At 32.3% G+C, this 19,852-nt stretch overlaps 1 protein-coding gene across 1 annotated transcript in view; it reads left to right on the top strand.

The window, feature by feature from the left end:
• LOC129255644 (voltage-dependent L-type calcium channel subunit alpha-1D-like) overlaps positions 1-19,852 on the top strand; it is a 79,698-nt gene that overhangs the window by 52,032 nt on the left and 7,814 nt on the right. The window contains exons 28-42 of the mRNA XM_064096972.1: positions 4,345-4,473; positions 5,095-5,160; positions 6,019-6,110; positions 6,646-6,793; positions 7,920-8,047; positions 8,856-8,952; positions 9,591-9,693; positions 10,205-10,306; positions 10,873-11,003; positions 11,682-11,795; positions 12,343-12,743; positions 13,136-13,348; positions 13,943-13,960; positions 15,192-15,606; positions 17,021-17,389. Of these exons, the coding sequence (XP_063953042.1) occupies positions 4,345-4,473; positions 5,095-5,160; positions 6,019-6,110; positions 6,646-6,793; positions 7,920-8,047; positions 8,856-8,952; positions 9,591-9,693; positions 10,205-10,306; positions 10,873-11,003; positions 11,682-11,795; positions 12,343-12,743; positions 13,136-13,348; positions 13,943-13,960; positions 15,192-15,606; positions 17,021-17,389 (2,526 nt within the window). The remainder of the gene's footprint in view (positions 1-4,344; positions 4,474-5,094; positions 5,161-6,018; positions 6,111-6,645; positions 6,794-7,919; positions 8,048-8,855; positions 8,953-9,590; positions 9,694-10,204; positions 10,307-10,872; positions 11,004-11,681; positions 11,796-12,342; positions 12,744-13,135; positions 13,349-13,942; positions 13,961-15,191; positions 15,607-17,020; positions 17,390-19,852) is intronic.

The raw sequence follows: 19,852 nt of genomic DNA, 5'->3' as shown, positions 1-19,852 counted from the left end.
CAACATGAAGGGATAAAACTTGCATGTTAATATCTGTCATTGCAGTGATGCTTTTAAAATATTAAAATGAGAGAAATTTCCATTGGCAATTAGAATAATTTAGCTTTCCATTATGAAATCCCTTCTTACATATTTTTAGTAATAAATATTTTCTCTGTTACTTTACCTGAAGTGAAAATATTTACTCCAAAGAATAAAAAAAAAACGTGTTTCTATATTTATTCTCAAATTGGCTTTGAGGTTTTAATACTGAGACATGCACATACATTTTATTTGATTGAGAGTATGATAGGCTGTTTGTTAAGTTGGATGATAATTCAGCTTTACTGTTTTTTTTTTATCAAATTTTATTTCATGTGTATGCCTAATTTAGTTTCACATGTGTAGTGTTGGCTACTTTGTTTGAATTATGTGCATGTTGTGATATGCTTTCACCAATTTATTTTTTTGGAATTATTTTTTTTCTTAGTTTGTGCATGGTCCTCCCTCCTTCCCCACATTACAATGAATCCCCAATCCCTTACCTAAAATGCATTTGTTTACAAGTTTCCGTTGGGTATTGTTTAATTTCCTCCAAATGATGATATGAATAGGCATTAACAGATTTCTAATCTGTATCTGTCATAATTATATAAGACATTGTGGTTGAATTAAGATATATATATTTAAATGAGAGAGAATAAAAAATGAAATCAAGTATATTCTACTTTATGTCTGAGTGATGACTTGGGTATTTTTTTAATTCTATAACATAACAGGGAGGGGAGAATTAAATCAAGGACCAAAAATCGGGACTTCCTTTTCATTTTGTTTAATTAAGAAATAAATTATATAAAGTCATTCAACATATTCAATTAATAACTTTATTTGATCAACAGCATATGTTTATAAATTTTCCTTTTACGTTGTATGGATTTTAATTTATTTAAGTATGATACAAATTATTTTAACATTAATCAATTGTTCTTTACCTGTGTGTCGTTATATAGTGCATATAACAAATTGAAAGGATTCAGTATTTTCTTTTACTTGGCATCCTTAACACTAATGTTAGCAATCTCTCTTGCTGTGTCTACATATACATCTTTTATCTAGACTATCTTCTCCTTTTCCCCCTTTTTATATCTTTTATCAATATTGAGGCTCTTGTGCAGCTAACCAATAAATACCGCTCTTTTCACATGTTTGATACTAAAGAGAGAAAATTGTATATTTCAAATATTTTTAAACTGTCTATTTTAGCTCATGCACAACATGCTGGTACTCGTTTGCACCGTTGTGTAAAATCTGGCAGCACTATTTTTGTGTATACAATGGTCTACATTTAGTAGATTACCAATATTCTGTGATTTCTTTTTCAGTTCTGTTTATTTTCTGTGAGCCTTGTAGAATCAAGTCTATGCACAATCTGTTCACATTTTCACTCTCTTTGTGAAGCCTTCACAAATTTGCCGAGATTTTGTTGAGGCCTTTCAGTCAATAATGTGTGTTTTTATTAGATACTGATCCAATTAGTTAGATTCATATATTGTCTATATGAATAGATAAAGGGTGTAGTGTGAATATGAGTATTGTGTGCTTTGGTTACCCATGTAGATCTATTTCTATTGATATGTTGTAATGGAAATATTAAAAAAAAGGAAGACAACGTAACAATATTCAAGGCATAATTCAAACTTAAATGTTGACATATCATACCTATATTCCAAAGTATTAACAAATTCTTGATCTTTATCACATCTGTTGCATTTACATGATAAGCTGAACATTATAAATAACTATATATATATATATTATGAAGAATGATATTCCATGTGATGATATCAGTTTCTTTCACTCTGCCTATAACATACACTAGATGTTGTGTCAGTTTCATTGTACATGTAAATGTGTAAATGTTTGTTGTTTTGTGCTTCACTCATTTTAACACTTCATACAAATTCTCACTTAAGTTTCAAATCTATTTGTGCATTTTTGCAATCATCACAATGTCACGCATACATTCTCAAGAAAGCAAGAATACATTATTTTTTAATGCATAGAAGCTTAAATTGTCACTTTATAATGAAATAAGAGCATACAAGCTAATTTGCTAGCTGAAATTGAATTATTTCATTGCTTAAGTTGTAAAGGATACAAGAACATTAAGAATAAGAATCATAAAACTTTATATGTTTGGAATTGATTTTTTTTTATGATGCATTATTTGATACTTTTAAATTGAAAAAAAATCACCAAAATTAATATTTCAAAATAAATTCTGAATATCTTCTGCTTAACCTTTTAAATGAATTGAATATGGTAGATGTGAATAAAACTTTCACAATATGCACATGCATGATGATGCAAGCAGAGTATTCTGTTAACTGTCATTAAAGTTCACAAATGTGAGTGTTTTATATGTATCGTTGTCAAAGTGCTGTTTTAATACTATTCTGACATACATCTAATAACAAAGCAAGGAGATAATTCAAATCATTAAAATCTCTCCTTTTTTCCATCTCCCTTTTTCATCGTTTCGGCGGCTTCATGTGGTTTTTGGGATGTACCCTTCGCAGGTTGTTACAGCGGTAAATGATTCAAGACTTATCCCACCCCCTCTCAAATTATCTCTATATTCTGCACATACTAATTTCTCACCCTCACAATAGGTTCCTCTGAATGAGAAATACACTTGAAAAGACCTTATAAAATTCACTTCCTGAATAGTATTGCTAAATGTAAAGACCCTAGCACCATTCTGAACTTGCCTTAGGACCTTGGCAGATGTTTAGTATGTATCTGTATTTAAAGCCCATATGATGGTGCATTTAAACTTGTACATAATTATCAATCATATTCACCTATTACTGACACACCCTAAATATATATTAAATTTTATGCCATATCCATCTATCTTATATTAAATTAAAAAAATATAATTTGACTGTTTCCATTCCAGTTTGCACAAGGATAGAGAATATGCACATATAATACACCACTCCTTATGAAACACTAAGATACTAGTAAAATACCTCCATAGATTTAAGCTTGGCATTGTAGTCATCTCAGCATGTTTAAATTCATGGTCATTTTTCTGAGAATCTTACTCAGTCCTCAATTTACTGTTTGCCAACCATAATAATTGGGTTAATTTTTTTCAATAACTGATATTTCAGTTTAGTTGTTAGAGAGAGAGATAGAGAGGTGGATGAATAAAGGAATAAGAAGAAAAGGTAAATGGAGAAGAAGGGGAAGGAGGGGGAGAAGGAGGAGGGGAAGAAGAAGAAGAAGAAGAAGAAGAAAGGAGGAGGAAAAGACAATGAAAGAGAAAAATAAAGAGGAGGATGAGGTGGAGAAGGAAAAGGAAAAGGAGGAGGAGGGGATGATAAAGGAAAATAGCTAGGAATTAGAAGAGAATAATTATAATGAGGAAGAAATTAACAAATGCATTGAACAAGAGAGAATGTTGAGGTAACAAGGGAGAGGAAACAAATATATTTGTGGGTGTTTAAGTCGTATCAGATGTAAACATTGTTAATGGTGTAACAGTGAGTTATGGCATAGTATGACAGTTTGTATTTTTATTATAAGTAAGAAAAGAATGAATGATTATGGCAATGAGTATGATGGGGAGAGAATAATAATACTAATTGCAACAATTATTATAGTGATTAATTTTGCTTATAAAGCTCAAACTATTATTTAAAAAAATAAAAAGTCTCTGCCTGACCATGGAAGAACTAGGCATGTGATGCATAGATAATGACAGTGCACTGATATAAAGTCATATTACATCCTAATTTATGACATACAATACAGATTACCAACTTTCTGAATTATTATACTCTGTCATAGCTAAAATTATGGCACTGTAAAAAATCCTACAAACATGTTTGTTATGCTGACTAAGTTTAGTCTTAACCCCCACGGATACTCCAGAAATTCAAACCTACCTTTATTAGCATCCTATCGCAATTTGCTCGTGGCCTGTCTTGTATATTTCCTAATCTGAAAGCTTAGAGCATGGATAATAGTGATTTAATTCAAGTAATTTAAGTATTCAATTCTCTTTCTATAAAAGTGTAGATTTAGCTATGTGACACCAGATTATAATTTGCATCATGTATTTAGATAGAGCATTTCAGGTTATTTCCTGGGTTTTTTTTGTAAAAAATTAAACTGAATCATGATGAACACATCTGTTTATAAATATAGCACTTAGGGAGATCTAGATTACAATCAACAGAGGGTAGAAACAAAGTGAATGTAGAATTAATGGCAGAATATGACAACCAGATATCAATTTACCATTTTATCTGTTTTATTGTCATACTTATTCCTGCCTTGATTGATATGTTGCAGGGGAATGATGGGAAGAAGCAGTTTAGCATCAACTTCTTCCGATTGTTTCGAGTAATGAGATTGGTCAAGCTCCTAAGCAGGGGAGAAGGAATTCGGACTCTGCTGTGGACATTTATCAAGTCTTTCCAGGTAAATAACCTTAATAACCTTCTTCAAGTGAATATATTATTGTGTTCTTTGCCAAAGGAGTCCACCCTTTACAAGTTGTCCTTACCCTAAAAAGATTTGGTCATATTGAGATATGAAAGGAAAAGAGAAGTTGTTTGCCAAATTACTACAAATTGTGTCTGATGATAATCACAATCAGACCCTGATATGTAGGGTTGAGTAAATCCCACCGCTGCCACCATAAAAGAAGACTAAAGAGAGAGAGAGAGAGAGAGAGATGTAGTTGACCAAGGTTAAAGAAAATAAAGTATGGAGCACAGTTGCCAGCAAGATGCCGTTACATGATGTATGGACAATTGACTTTTGATTTAAGGTAATTTTGTACACTGCATTCGTAGCTTGAACAGTGCGTCGGTGAGGCTGAGTCTCGCCAGGAGTCTGGTTGAAAATTATTCACTGTTTATTTTTACTGCTTTCCCAATTTCTTTCCCCTCAATTTCATCACAGAATACATGATGCTGTGATCTCTCTATTGATTGAATTATAACAATGTTGAATTCTGAAATGAATTATAATGCAACTCATTATGCATTTTCGTTCATGTAATTTTTCATGTTCTACTTCTCTTTTATCTCTTCACAGGCCCTGCCATATGTAGCGTTATTAATCGTCATGTTGTTTTTTGTATATGCTGTTATTGGAATGCAGGTAAGTAGAATAGAAGCTTATTTAATCTATCTGATAAATTGTGTCTTTTATATTGGAAATAAAAGTGGAGATGGTGCACAGAAAAGGAAATGTATATCTAAACTTGTGTCTTATAAGTGAGAAAGTCTTAAACCTCATAAGGATTACATTGAATAATCAGTAAATGTACTGCTCTTACCAAAAAAATTGAATAAAAATGTCACTTTGTTGTACATAGAAGTAGGAAAAACATGATTTTCTGAATGCTGGTATTGGGGCATAATTCTTTTCTCTTTAAACCAAAACCTTTTTATGTCTCATTAACAAGCCAAATTATGTAAGAATAAGGTAGGAGATGTAACTATATATCTAATCATTTTAATGAGTTTCAGTACAGAATTAGCATATTTGTCAGCATGTTTGTTTTTCTTACTTTATATATTTAAAATATGACACAGAAATTTAAACAACATCCATGTGGCTTTGGGTTTATTTTTGACAGATAGAATGATAACTTTTGAATTAAAGGATAAAAACTTGTTTGTCTTTCAAAATGAAGTTACTAGAATTTAGCCCAAATTTATATTTTCTGTGGCTGTTGAAAACATTTATTTCAAAAGTAAAAATTTAAGAACTAATAAAAAATGCCTTATTTTGAAATAATTGCATTGGTGAAATCTTCATTTTTAAAAAACAATTTTCTTATTACGGTAGAGAACTATTTTGAGGCATTTTTAAAAAACAATTTTCTTATTACGGTAGAGAACTCTTTTGAGGCAAAAGAAGGTTTCTATTGATAAAACAGACAATTAAAAGGTTTAAAATGTTCTCACTGATGATATTGCTTTTTGAAATCTATTTTGAAATATTATTTTACAGATGTTTGGTAGAATCAAGATAACATTGGATGATGCTATAAATCGGAATAATAACTTCCGTACATTCCCTCTTGCTGTAATGGTGCTATTCAGGTGAGTCGCCTTTTGACATTCTTCAGAGATTCAAAATTCAATTGTATAATTTCATCTAAATTGAACTTGTAAACACAATACTAACTTGATCTGTGTTTAAATTGCCTTTATATCTGTAAAATTGCTTTATGGAAAATCCATATTTGAAAGTATGTATGTCCAACCCCTTTTTTTGTATGACCCTGTTTAAATAATTTGTCTTTGGTTTCTACCTCATAGAAAAGGTTGTAATGCTTCCATATTATCATGTCTTAAGCAGTACATGAACTTAGGTAAGAATGGAAAAAGATTTGCCTTGGTTGTACAAACGTGTTTAGTGTTTTCATGGGATTCCCCATATGTTTTGAATGTGCTGTAATTGAAAGTTAAGAAAATTGAATAAAGTAACAAATGGACGGAGGGCCAAAGCACTAGATGAGTGAATGGATGGATGACTGCACGAACATGAGCATTTAGAATCTATAATCTTTCAGCATATGGTTAAAACAATTTTCTTTCTTTTCTCTCTATTAAAACAACATCTTCTTGGATTCAGATCAGCTACAGGTGAAGCTTGGCAGCAGATCATGATGGCTTGTGCTCATTCACCCAACGCTCCTTGTCACAAAAATGAAGAAGACATATGTGGCAATGATTTTGCCTATTTTTATTTCATCTCTTTCTACAGCATCTGTTCATTCCTGGTGAGTTGTACAATGATGTTTGTAAGAACATCAATTGGTTATTAAGACAGAGCCTATAATATATTTCTTTCCACCAAGATCTTGTCAATAGAAAATAAATTCACAATAAGTACTTATATTTAATCAGGAGGTTTTTCAATATTCCAACCTCACAAAAAATGTAAAAGCCATTGATTCTTTTTCAGCCATTGATTCTTTTTCAGCTATTGATTGTCTAAAAATTTGACTTTAAGATTTTTAGATATTAAGTGACCTTTCTTGAAACTGTTTTTATTTTTCTTTAATCTCCCACCTGAATACCTATCTTAAAAATTTAGTGATTAGATATCCATAAATAATATACAGATATTTTTTTAAATGAATGTTCCTGTAAAATCATACAATACTTCTACTAAAAAGTTTTTTATTCATATTAACCAAGGCATACAAGTTTTAGGACACACACATTCACATAATGTATTAATTGACTGTCAGCCACATCTAGGCAATTTACCAAAACTTTTGAGAGGAATTTAGGTTTTATCCATTACAAATGAAACCATTTCATTACAATAAAAATCCTGTAATTCTCACAAATGCAAAACTTTACCACAAAGTTTGTTCACTTTGTTAATTTCATGTTTACAAATCCCAGTACTTCATATTTGCCTTTGTATTATGTTCATAGATTACATGTACATAATTTTTCATCTGATATATTATTTTTATAGTGATTAATACCTTTGATAAGAAAGTAGGAATGTAATATTTGGCACTCATTCCTTCACGTTTTGCAAATAACAACTTAAGGTTAAGATTTTAAAAGAAAATTGATTGACCTATCTTGAGGAAAACTATCTATGTTACAATTAATGACATTTATTAATGACCAACTTTTTCCATCTGTGATGAGTATATTCATATCTACCTCTGATATCGTGATTTGAAAAAAGTGTTTCATCATGCATTGAACTAATGCCAGAGGGTGAGCTTTTTTATGTTGTTTTCATGAATGAATTTCATGGAATTATAATGATAATCTTAATAAACCCAGAGTACCTTATTGTTTTGTTAACTGAGAACTGACATATGACCAAATCACTAGTGCTACATGTACATAATGAACATATTTTTGTTTGTTTTCTAGATCATTAATTTATTTGTAGCTGTCATCATGGATAATTTTGATTATCTAACACGTGATTGGTCAATTCTAGGACCACATCATTTAGATGAGTTTGTCAGACAATGGTCAGAGTTTGATCCAGATGCAACGTAAGTCAACTCAATAATATGTACATTTAAACAATGGGTAGTGTTTGGAGTTGCCAACTTATTGGCCAAGTTTTATTATTTTGATCCTGCAATGAAAAGTAAATAAGAAAAAAAAGGATGACACAGTCTGAAATGAATTTCAGTGAATTTAGGATACATAACTTTGTCCTGAATAATGAATAGGGAAGATGAAATTTTCATGTAGAAGGGTTGACAAAAAACTGTTGTTGGACTCTTAAATTTGACTAAAATTAATTCAAGTGAATATCTAAGTTAGAATTTTTGTGTGTCATTTGTCAGTGCATTTTCTATGTGATAGAAATTTTGATTTTGGTTGTGAAAATTGAAATTTGATTTATTTGAATTACAATAGATATTCATTAAACATTGCTCTTTTCTTTTTTGTGCATTATCATATTTGCAAAAAGGAGTGGCAAGGAACATTCTTGTAAATAGAGAATCTCTCAAAGTGTATATATGTATTGTAAAATACTTCCCTTTTGCAAGGATATTTTACCTTATTTTCCCCTTTGTGCCTGATCAGTCAAGAAAATTTAAGTCAATTCATGAAGAAAAAAATGTTTTCTAACTGATATTACTGCAAAAGTGTAAATGATAATCTTTATCTGCTCAAATCTGAGGACTAATAAAGAAATATGCAATTTTAATGAATTTCATTGGTAACCTACATGTATAGATTAAATTGTTTTATTTATTGTTTTTCTATAATGCATGAGGGCATTAAAAATTAAGTCAGCAATGAGTTTAGTAGTATAACAATTTTTTCTTTCTTTTTTCTTTCTCGCAGGGGTCGCATCAAACATCTAGATGTAGTAACATTACTGCGCTGCATTTCCCCTCCCTTAGGTTTTGGGAAACTTTGCCCTCATAGAATTGCATGCAAGGTAATTCCTTAAATCAATTATATTTATATAACTTAAACATTTTGTGATTAGATGTTACATAAGTATCACATTTTGATGGTTCAGTGATTAATCAGACAACATGGTACCAAATCAGCCATGAGGTGCCCATTTTTCATGTTTAGTTTCAAAGTTTTGAAAACAGATTATTGCTTAACCATTGCACGTTATTTTGTGATTAGACTTAAACTCATAATATTTCAAATCAAGTATTTAGACTACTTATCAATTGCACAATTATAAATTGGCAAGTGCATGAATTAATATTTCAATGCTGATGTGTTTTTATTTGAAATTAGTATACTTGTTTCTTGGCTAAAATAGAACATTATTTTTTTGTACCATAATATGAAAAAAAAGAAAACATTTATATAGCAAGGATTATGATCAAGATCAATCTTTAATCAAGTCAAATTTAATTTTCTTACAATACATTGCCAAAATAATCTATATTCAGGAACTTATTGAAAAAAGGCTTTATCAAATTTTCGTTAAGAATAATATCAAGATTTCCAATGAATTGAAACATTTTTGAAAAAAATGCATTAAATAGTACAAGTGTATTTTTAAAAGTTAATTAATTTTTGAATTATATGTATATTATTTGTTTATTTTTGCAGAGGTTAGTCACAATGAACATGCCACTCAATAGTGATGGTACGGTCATGTTCAATGCTACACTGTTTGCCCTCATAAGAACATCATTAAAAATAAAAACAGAAGGTATGTATATTCAGAATATGTATTGCCGTATATCATAATTTACAATTGCCATCAAGAGAGACAAATAACTTGTGAACTTCTGAAAATGATTGAAGCGAATTATTTCAAGGCATTTCAATCCAAAATCTAGAATTTTATTGCTTGAAATCAATTCAGAAATCATCCAGTGATTTCTTAAACTGGTGATCTTGCATAGAATTTAGATACATGGCACTTACTTCAATCACATATCTTCACTACATAAGCAACACCTTTCTTCAATTCATAAAACCCAATAGATGCATATGAACTTCACATATGTATGTTTCATTACTGTTTTACTTGTAAGATAAGAAAAAGTTTGGATATGAAAATCATTTTGTTTGATTATTTTTTTGTAGTTGATGGTATGTCTTTCATTAAAAGCAAACATTATTTGCAGTAAAGGCAGGCTCGTTGTAAGATATATGATTAACATGCTTCTATATTTCATGTTCAGATAACTTCATTTGTTGTTTTTATGTTTGTATAGGTAATATAGATCAATGTAATGAGGAACTTAGAACAGTAATCAAGAAGATTTGGAAGAGGACGAGTACTAAACTATTGGACCAAGTAGCTCCACCAGCAGGAGGTAAAGCCCTCTCATTTATGTGTTTGGTACTCTACTCATACATTACCTGAATTTATTCTGTTTGAAATAAGAAGTTAGGCTGACTTTGTGATAAAAATATTGATGAAGACAGTCAATTTGTATATGTTTGCACATATTTTGCCATAGAATAGAAAATGTAATGAAATAGTTTTTTAATGGCATAGAGCCGAGTAATGGGCATGCCATAAAAATGTATGTTTATATTTTTAAATTAACAGTGGAACAATACAGAGAAGTGAATATTGAAGCAGCTGTTCAACATAGATTTTAGGGCACATTATATTACTTACATATTGAAATCTAAGATGGGAATTTCAGGTTTGTTAAAAATCAAATTGCCAAAAATTAGAAAAGTATATATATTTTTTTACCTGATTTAAGTTATACATAACTCTTTCTGCCCGTGGAAAGGCTTGTACAGAATTCTGTAGTCAGCTGATTAAATTAGAATATACATGCAATCAATCCCATTTCAATTGATAACTTACACAATTGATGGATGAACTTCTACCCAATATTGCATTCATCTTTATTTTATTTTACAGCTGATGATGATGTAACAGTGGGCAAATTTTATGCAACATTCCTGATTCAGGATTACTTCCGTCGTTTTAAGAAGCGCAAACAGGAGGGTCTGAAGGCTACAGGGCAGGACAACAGCACATTTGCACTTCAGGTTTATTTGCAATTACTAAGGACATTTTATATTTTTGTATGATGGAAGGGGACTTTGCAATTACTAAGGATATTTTATATTTTTATAAGGGAAGGGGACTAGAATATATTGGTTGGTATTTTATTGAATGCCTTACTGGGTTGGTAAACCATGTATGAGTATCAGACTTAATTATCCAGCTTAAACTTGCAATTAATTACATAACAAGATTCATGGTAATAGTCCAATATAGTCATTACGGTTTGGATGAATTGGGCTTCAACCCCCCCCCCCCCCATTAAGAAAAAAAACTTGAATAGTATTTTTTCTTGACCTACTGTGAAAGTATAGAGCAATGAAATTCAACAAAAAACAGCATTCAAGCATTTAAAAAAAGTATTAATGAGAATTGCAACAGAACTTGCATAACTTATGCCTCACCACACACTTGAGTGAACTCAAACTTTGTTTTTCTCTAATATTATCTTAATTAATTTATTGTACATTCAATCAAGTAGATGCATGGGTTATAGTTGGATGAGTTTGACTAGTTATATATCATTTTGAAACCTAGAATCTCTGCTCCTGAAAACTGTACAGGAAACTAACCATTGCTGTAAGCCAACTTATCGTAGGTTTTGAGAGGGGCCCTAACCAATGTTATTACAAGTAATATTAAAATTTGTTGACAATACTCAGGCTGGATTAAGAACCCTGCATGAGATTGGACCACAGATCAAGAGAGCTATATCAGGCAACCTGGAAGGCATGGATGAGAATGAACAGTTTGAGCATGAAGAACCAAATCATAGGGTAAGATATCATCAACAATCACTGCTTTCCTTGTCAAAGTCTGTATATCTTTCATTGTACTTTCATTAAAAAACATTATGCTATGTTAATTGGATCACATGAATAGCAGTAGTATTTTGGGATCATTTTTTTAACATGCTTTCTTAGAGATATTGAAATAAATGGTGTTAAAAAATGAAAATAGACATATTCTTCCCTGGTTCTATAATCTTTTCTTCATTTACTTGCTGTCAGGGATAGCATGTACTTTGCATTACTATTTTGTTTTAGATGCACTTTCACATATATCCTGCCTTGGCAGACCAATTTCCATAAGGGAATGGCGGAACTCTGAATTAATCTGCCCATATAAAGTTACACCTTGGACTCTACGAACCATCTTACCCAAACAATATTATGGATATACTGGTCAAATTACCAAGCAATCATATGTAGTAGTGATTGTCATATTAAGCATTCACAGGAAAATCTCACTTGACGGACTGACTACTGTATAAGAAATCCCTGTTAAGAAATAAGTAACATTTTCTATATTTGAAATCAACAGAGAAGTCACTCATTATTTGGCACTGTGCTCAACATGTACCACAACCGTCGCCAGTCCACCCCAATGGCCAACACCCACTACCAGGGTCGCGACCCCCCTCCAGCCTACTATCCCAACAATGCCAACACCAACCTAGTGATAGCGCCTCCGTCCAATCAGCATCGCAAGCTCTCTCCAGCAAACAGTCTCAACAACTACAACCACAATCCACAGAACAAGTCCCCTTTCAACATGTCCTCCAAGTCCCCATCAGCCATCAGGGGGCGTGGTGGGCCGTACTCCCCCAATGCCAACTCCCTTCAGGTTTCCTCACCTCATACAAGAGGCTTCTCACCAGTAGGTAACAGGATACCCGGAGGAAGGGGTATGCCCAATAACAGAGGGCCTGGCAATAGACACAGGTAAGTCGTGTAACTTGGATGGTGTTGTCTCAGGCTTAGTATGCCACAGCTTTGCAATGTCCCAACAAAGCACATTTTCTAAGGAAGAGGGGCAGGGGGGGGGGGTCCAGAATCAAGAATGGAAAAATTATATATGTGAGCCTTGTGGGATATTATGATTAAGTGTATGCTCCTTTGTGAAAAAATTTAGGCTTTCAACTTTATACGCATATTTCTCCATGTTTTTTCCCTCTCTATTTCATACCAATGAGTTAGGAATAAGAACACAAAGCATGTATGCTCTTTTTGATCAAATAATAATCGAAAACTCTTTTGAATAAACTATGCACAGGAGATTTCCAGGGGAATCTGTAAAGAGATTATAGCTACATTAATCTTTACCTTTTCTTCAGCACAAAAGAAGGCAGACAGCCCCTCCTTCCAAATGAGGATCGTCACCACCATCATCATAACAACCATCATCATTCTCCTGATTCGCCTTATGATGATGATGATGTGGAGGATGTAGAACCAAAGTCTCCGTCTTCACCACCGGTACCGGATGAAGAGTATCATCCAGAACCATATCAACAGCCTTACAGAGAACCCTATAGGGACTACTCAAGGTAAGGAGAAATGATGTTGCATGGTTAATTGTTTTACCTTACTGCCAACATACTTTGTTTAAAAAAAATTAGTTCCTTCGCATCAGAGTTCTTAGCAGGAAATTCCATTCAGTATTTTTCTCACCACTATTTATCTATTTTTAAATAGGATTGTGTCAACTTGAAAAGTATATTACATTACTTGAACCTGGCCTTCCTCCGTAACAATATTGTAAAATATCAAGAACATATTGATTGAAAATGAAAAAACAAATTTGAAACATAAAATAAACAAGAGTAAGGTAATTGATTTATGCCTGAAATATGAGATAAACGACTCTGAGTTTACAAATAATAATTTTTTTTAAATTGATTCATGATATAATTATTGAATTATGATTTTTTGAGTTGCTCCAATTGGTATGAAAATAATATCTATGTAAGATTTTTTTTTTTTTCAATTTAGAATATGATATTAAGAAACCAATAAATCAAATCATTCCATTCTTTTTTTTGTGAGAATTTACAACAAAAGTATATGAGTACTGTTCTAAGTATGATTTTACTAAGCACCTTTTTTCTCATGAATTGTATTTTCTCATTCACTTTTTGAAGCCTCTACACTGTGTATGAGTATGTATTACTATGACTGTTTAATTGATACATGTTATTATGGTACATGTATGATATTACCTTTACAACCTTGTGCATTGGTCTTTTCTAATAATCATGATACTACTGATTTGAGTCCTATTGTATACAAACCTACTAATGTAGATTTTTCACAAATGGTAACTACCATAGAAAGCTTTATGTCAGAGTGAGAATGATAGTAAGTTTTTATGCATTTGGATCCTGTATATTGTGAGCGATACACAATGGACAATTTTTTTTGAAGATTGATAATCATAGATATGATAGTTTCTGAAAAGAATTTAATTTATCCAAATTATTATCTGAATTTCTTTTTGTCCTTTAAGTTTGGATTTATTATCATAATTTTAGAACATAGTAGTTCACTAACAGCCACATATTCATTTTGTACCAGTTGTTTTCTTCTCTATCATCAAGATCCCCTTTAACAGATATGTGGTACTATATAAATTCTGTGAATCTGTTTATGTGTTTTGAAGAAAACCTCTGTTATTGAAATGCAATGAATCATTCTGATTTTGTTTATTATTTTAACAATGTGAACCACTTTTTCTCCAAAATGTAACTCCCTTTGTAATTTTGACATGATCGATGTACAAATTTTAATATGTAATCCATGTTTTATATAGTTATTATGACTATCCTGGAATGAGGTTATTTCACCATCATAAGAAATCTTAATTTCAGCTAAAAGAAAAGTAATAATGATAATAGTAACAGTGGGTTCTTGCAAATCGTCCATGTCTGTCAGATATGACACTTCTGGCACTCCAAAGTTATTACTCTGGCTTTAGCATAGCTACCAATAAAGCATTTCAGCATTTTAAGGACAATTCAATCCAGGGATCCATTTACCTCAGTTTGGTTAAATGTAGCAAATGTAGATCAATGCTTTGTCAAAGGACTTTTCTGTCCATGGTGGGATTCAAATCAGGTGGTCCCTGTACAAGACTCATGGTAGTAAGAATATTCAGTATTCATCAGGTAATCAGACGTTGTTTATTTTTTATTCAAAAATATTTATATGTGGATTTAATTATATTATCCGCTATACTAAAAGCCCTCATCAAAGATGCAGAATCAAACATATATGCAATACCTGTTAGGAAAAGGTATTTTTGTACTGTATATTAAACCAGCTCTGGGAGAAAATCTGTGAATAGAAAATAAAATTCAAGTCTGCTGATAAATTTTGTTTGATCTTTCCTAGGGAACCCCCTACCCTAAGAACAGAGTGTTACCAGGAGGAAGATGAGGACAACCTTTCAGAGACATCATCCCACCCTCCTACATCACCCCTCCTAAGCCCTCAACGATCCCCATCATCATCCCGTAGTCATAGTCCTACTCCACCCCCACAACACAACTCCAGTAACCACCCTTCCCCCTCAGCCAACCTTACCCCGGACTTCTCCACGACGGTGCCATCACCTACTGAAACAAGTCTTCCAAAGCTTGAGGGTGAGAGTATAGGGAGTCGCAGTGTGACCCACAGTCCCCGCAAGTCACCTGCCGGTTCACCTAGCAGACGGCTGCTGCTGCCCTCGTGTGTTGGCAAATCAGATGGTTTAGTGCCTGCAGGGGATCGTAAGACGGCAGTGCCTATCAAGCTAGCTCAGGCACAGGTGAGTTGACATTTACCTTAACTGTCAAAATGTTTGATTTTTTAGAAAGTGGTCATACTGTAACTTCATTTTCTGTTATTTCATGTGCAGCTGCTGTGGGGAGCTCTTCTTATTCAGTAATAATGTATGTTGCATAAAAATGATGAAAATGTGTTTGTTTCAAATCAAATTCTTGCAGCTCTTTCAGCTATTCTTCTTACCACATTTCACTGGATAAGATATACTGAAGATATCATAACCCCTTAGTGCATTGTTTTTAGTATTTCTTAATCTAGGCAGCTAGTTTTGACTGTATGTTCTTTGGCAGCCATTGTTCTTTCTCAAATTAATGTTTTCACAACCCTTTCATCCTGTATACACATATCTGTGTAGAACGTACACATGTCCTCTATCCATGGACTACTGTGATGCGTCATACCTCTTCAATGACAACAGAATGTTATGATCAGACAAAGGATTGTAGCAGCAAGCAATCATTTATAAATGGCTTGCCCTTCCTATCTTCTGTCCTTTCAGCATATTCTGGTGCCTCTGTACTTCTAGATCATTATCACCATGTTTCACTAATATTCAATCCTCTTCATGAGGGGTATAAAAGACAAGGTGATAATCCATCATTTTTCTGTGCTCTGTGAAGTATTGGATTCTGTGAAACTGCACTGCGTCTTTCATTAAAAAAAATAGGCGATTGGAACACCAGAGCATGTCGTCAATAATCCTTTATCAAGCCTGAATCATTGAATGAAGCATGAACATGGCCTGTTTATTACTGGTTGGCATGACATCATTTGTCATTCCTTTTTTAGTTTTTTAAATTTGGACAAGGTCATTTAAAGTTACTCCATTTCAACAGGGGTTTCCTAAATTTGTTGATAGGCATCTGTCAACAATTTTTATCGTATTTCCAGCCTAATTATATCAGGTTCCATAGGAATTCAATTGAAAAAGGAAAATGAAAGAATGAAAAAGGTCAAAGAGAGAAAGACAGAAAAGAAAAAGTAAGAAAAAAAAAGAAAAAGAAAATTTTGTAAAACTAAAGATTCGTGCAAATTTTATGATACACTTGTTAACTTTTTTTTTTCAAGATCAATATTTTTTGGTCCAAATATAATCTGTTAAATTTTTTTTAAAAGGATTCAAAGACCGAATAATGAAATCTACTAATCATTAATTGTATGTATGATTCTTATGATACTAATGATTGATAACATAACCATGTGAAAACAAGTATTCACCTTCCACCTGTGATGTCCCTCTATGATTGTGAATCCTAAGACATGATCTGTGAGTCTATTTCTAACCAGTCCCAGTGGATAGAAGGAAGTTTTCTCTTGACTGTTGTTTGTTTGTACGTATGGTTGCAGTGGTGCATGTGATGGTTTGCCGTGTTCCTTACCCCCTCTATTTTTCGTAGGTCATGGCGGTAGCTGGTATGACGCCCGAAGGCAAGACGCGCAACTCGACAGGACGAATGTGGCTTACACCTCCCTCTTCCCCACGTCGGATCCGATCCTCCCTTCACACCCCTGCACCCCGCCCTACCACTCAGAGTTCACATCTCCTTCCCACCACGGGATCGGCTTCCAACTCAACGATGAGTCACATTGTAGTGAAGGAGCCTCTTGCTCAGAGGCACTCCACTGGAGAGATTGGAACATCACGCGACCCCTCTGCAGCCTTCTTCAAGTCACTAACCAAATCTAAGACACTTCAACAATCTGTGACTAGAAATAACCCCAGTCCTGAAGAAGTAGCTGGTAGTGCAGAAAGTTTAGTAGCTCAGGTAGAGTATAAGGCCACCCCTCTCTTCTCTATTACACACCACACCCCAAAAATTTGTCACCCATGAAATGTTGGCTGCCAAACTTTTATTTATATTGTGTCAAAATTGCATGCTTTTGATGTTGTTTTGCATGAATGTATTTGTGATTTTGTTTATTTTTTTTATACTTCATTTCTTTTCTTAGGAATTGAAGCAATATGTTTTGTTATAGCAGTTATCAAGATTGAAAACATTGCAGTTATTCAAGATTTGTTTAAATTGCAAAGATTCTTTCTTATTTGTAGTTCTGCCAATATTTGTGTTTAGAAAAAAATTCTTTGCCTCAACCTCAGCAAGTACATGGCTGATTGTTAGCAAGCTGCATACAATGTGTACACGCATATCTGTCCAACTACAGATGATTATGAAATTGTACACATGGTCATTTATAAATTATATATTAATTAGGTACATAATTTATTTTCCCAATCATGTACTGTTCACATTTTTTTGCAGGTCTTGATTGTCTACCATGTGGAATTTCATCTCAAATACTTTCCCATACTCTGCAAAATCCTCTTTATGATTTGACTGAGGTTTCGCTCTTGTAAAATAAAAATAAATGTGCATATCTTTTCAGTTTTGTATGGTAATTATGCTTGCTCATATTTTTCATGAAACCTTAAACACAACATGAATTTTAAAAGACCCCTTAGTGAAAAAAAGTAGTAATTGTATAGACTTGGTCCATCCCAATATCAGTTACAGTCATGTAAATACATGGGAAATGCTGAATTTTCAGCATTTCTTATGCATTTATGCAACTTTATTTTCTTATATGCCAAGCCCATACTGCTGTGATAATGTAATTGTATTTATAAAAGATTACATTTATTATTATCATCTTCAAGTTATAAGTTACTACTTAGATCTCTTTCTCTCTTGCTAAATAAAATTAACATTTTGATAGATAGAATAGTTACAAGTTGATAAAACTCCATTTTGAAATTAAAAAATACATTTACTTGTTTCAGGAAGAAGTTCATTTAATTCTGGAGGCTGGTATTTTTTTTATTTGAGCAGATGAATTCAATCTCATTGTCAAGATGTTATTACAGTTAGTGTATTATTTTTCTCTTTGGCCTGTTTTCTTTCTCCTTTTGACAGGGTGCATCCAATTCAACAAAGCCATCATCCACTTCCAAAGTTTTAAACAAATCCAAACCCAATTCAAATAAAAAGCAAAAAGGTATCAATGTTATGAAGTGACTGGATTGCATTTGGATGTAGATAATTATATTTATAATCTAGTGTGGAAGATGATTGCATTTTACTGGATGGTTTGAAAGAATGATGTGATGTCCGACAGCTATGTTACAATCAGCTCTCCAGGTGTTATATTCTCACATGAAGATGGAACATTTTGAAAATTAACCATGCAGTTAAATGCTTGGGAGATAAATTGTTGTTTGTTATGCTATTTCTTTCTTTAAACACTTTAAATGAGATAAAACAAATATATTATGAAGAGCACTAATGAATCAAATGCTCTCATTAAAAAGTTAAAAAGAGAAAACTGAAAAAATTGAAAACCTTTTGGCCTGTTTTATCGAAGTATGAATAAGTTCCTAAAGATATTAAAATAAACCAAACAGCAACAGTTGCATTTTAAAGTTCAAATATTGTGTGTGAAGTCAAATGTTTATACACAAACTCCTGGAAATATATACTTGTAGCTGATTGGAATATCATTATCATCATCATGCATGGTTTGAACTGACATCTTAATAATAATCCCATCATTTAGTGATTGAATGACTTGGAACATAAGGAGTGGGACTATAAGCAAATTACTATAGTAATAGTTCAAACTAATAAAACAGCATACATAATCAGTTTTCTTCTTATACATATTTTACCAGGTTTGTTTTTCTGCACATATCATATATACTAATTTTGACAATTCATATACATTGCATATAACTAGAGTTTAGGTTATAGAAAACATTATTGAAAATTAGTTGCTTTAATAATGATTAGAAAATTGATCATAGCAAGCCCAATAGGATATTGGACTCCCAGTATATGATATGAAAGCATTGGATTAATAGTTCATTGTCACCTATTCTTAGATAGTGTAGGCCTATTCACTTTAGTATATTGCATCATATAGGTGTTGCAAGCACAGTTATTTAAAAAAATTCTTAGATCTATAAGGTTAGTAATATATCTACAGTGTACATATATACTATAAATTTCTAGTGTAAAAAAGGATTTTGTAGATTAATGTTGTAGTTACATTGGTTACTGTTAGATATGTATAAATTGAATATATTATATGATCAAATACATTATAGTATTAGCAAGTACCATAAAGGTTTCCAAGATTGCTGCAAAATTACAAAAATATGTAGGCTCAGCTGCCCTCTTTAGACCTATGATCAAAGTAGCTTCATTATACTTTGGTAATTTTTAAATTCATAG

Source organism: Lytechinus pictus, chromosome 3 (genome assembly GCF_037042905.1).
Source record: "Lytechinus pictus isolate F3 Inbred chromosome 3, Lp3.0, whole genome shotgun sequence".
NCBI lineage: Eukaryota > Metazoa > Echinodermata > Echinoidea > Temnopleuroida > Toxopneustidae > Lytechinus > Lytechinus pictus.
Note: the sequence above shows the minus strand (reverse complement) of the source record. Positions and strands in the feature narration are given on the sequence as shown.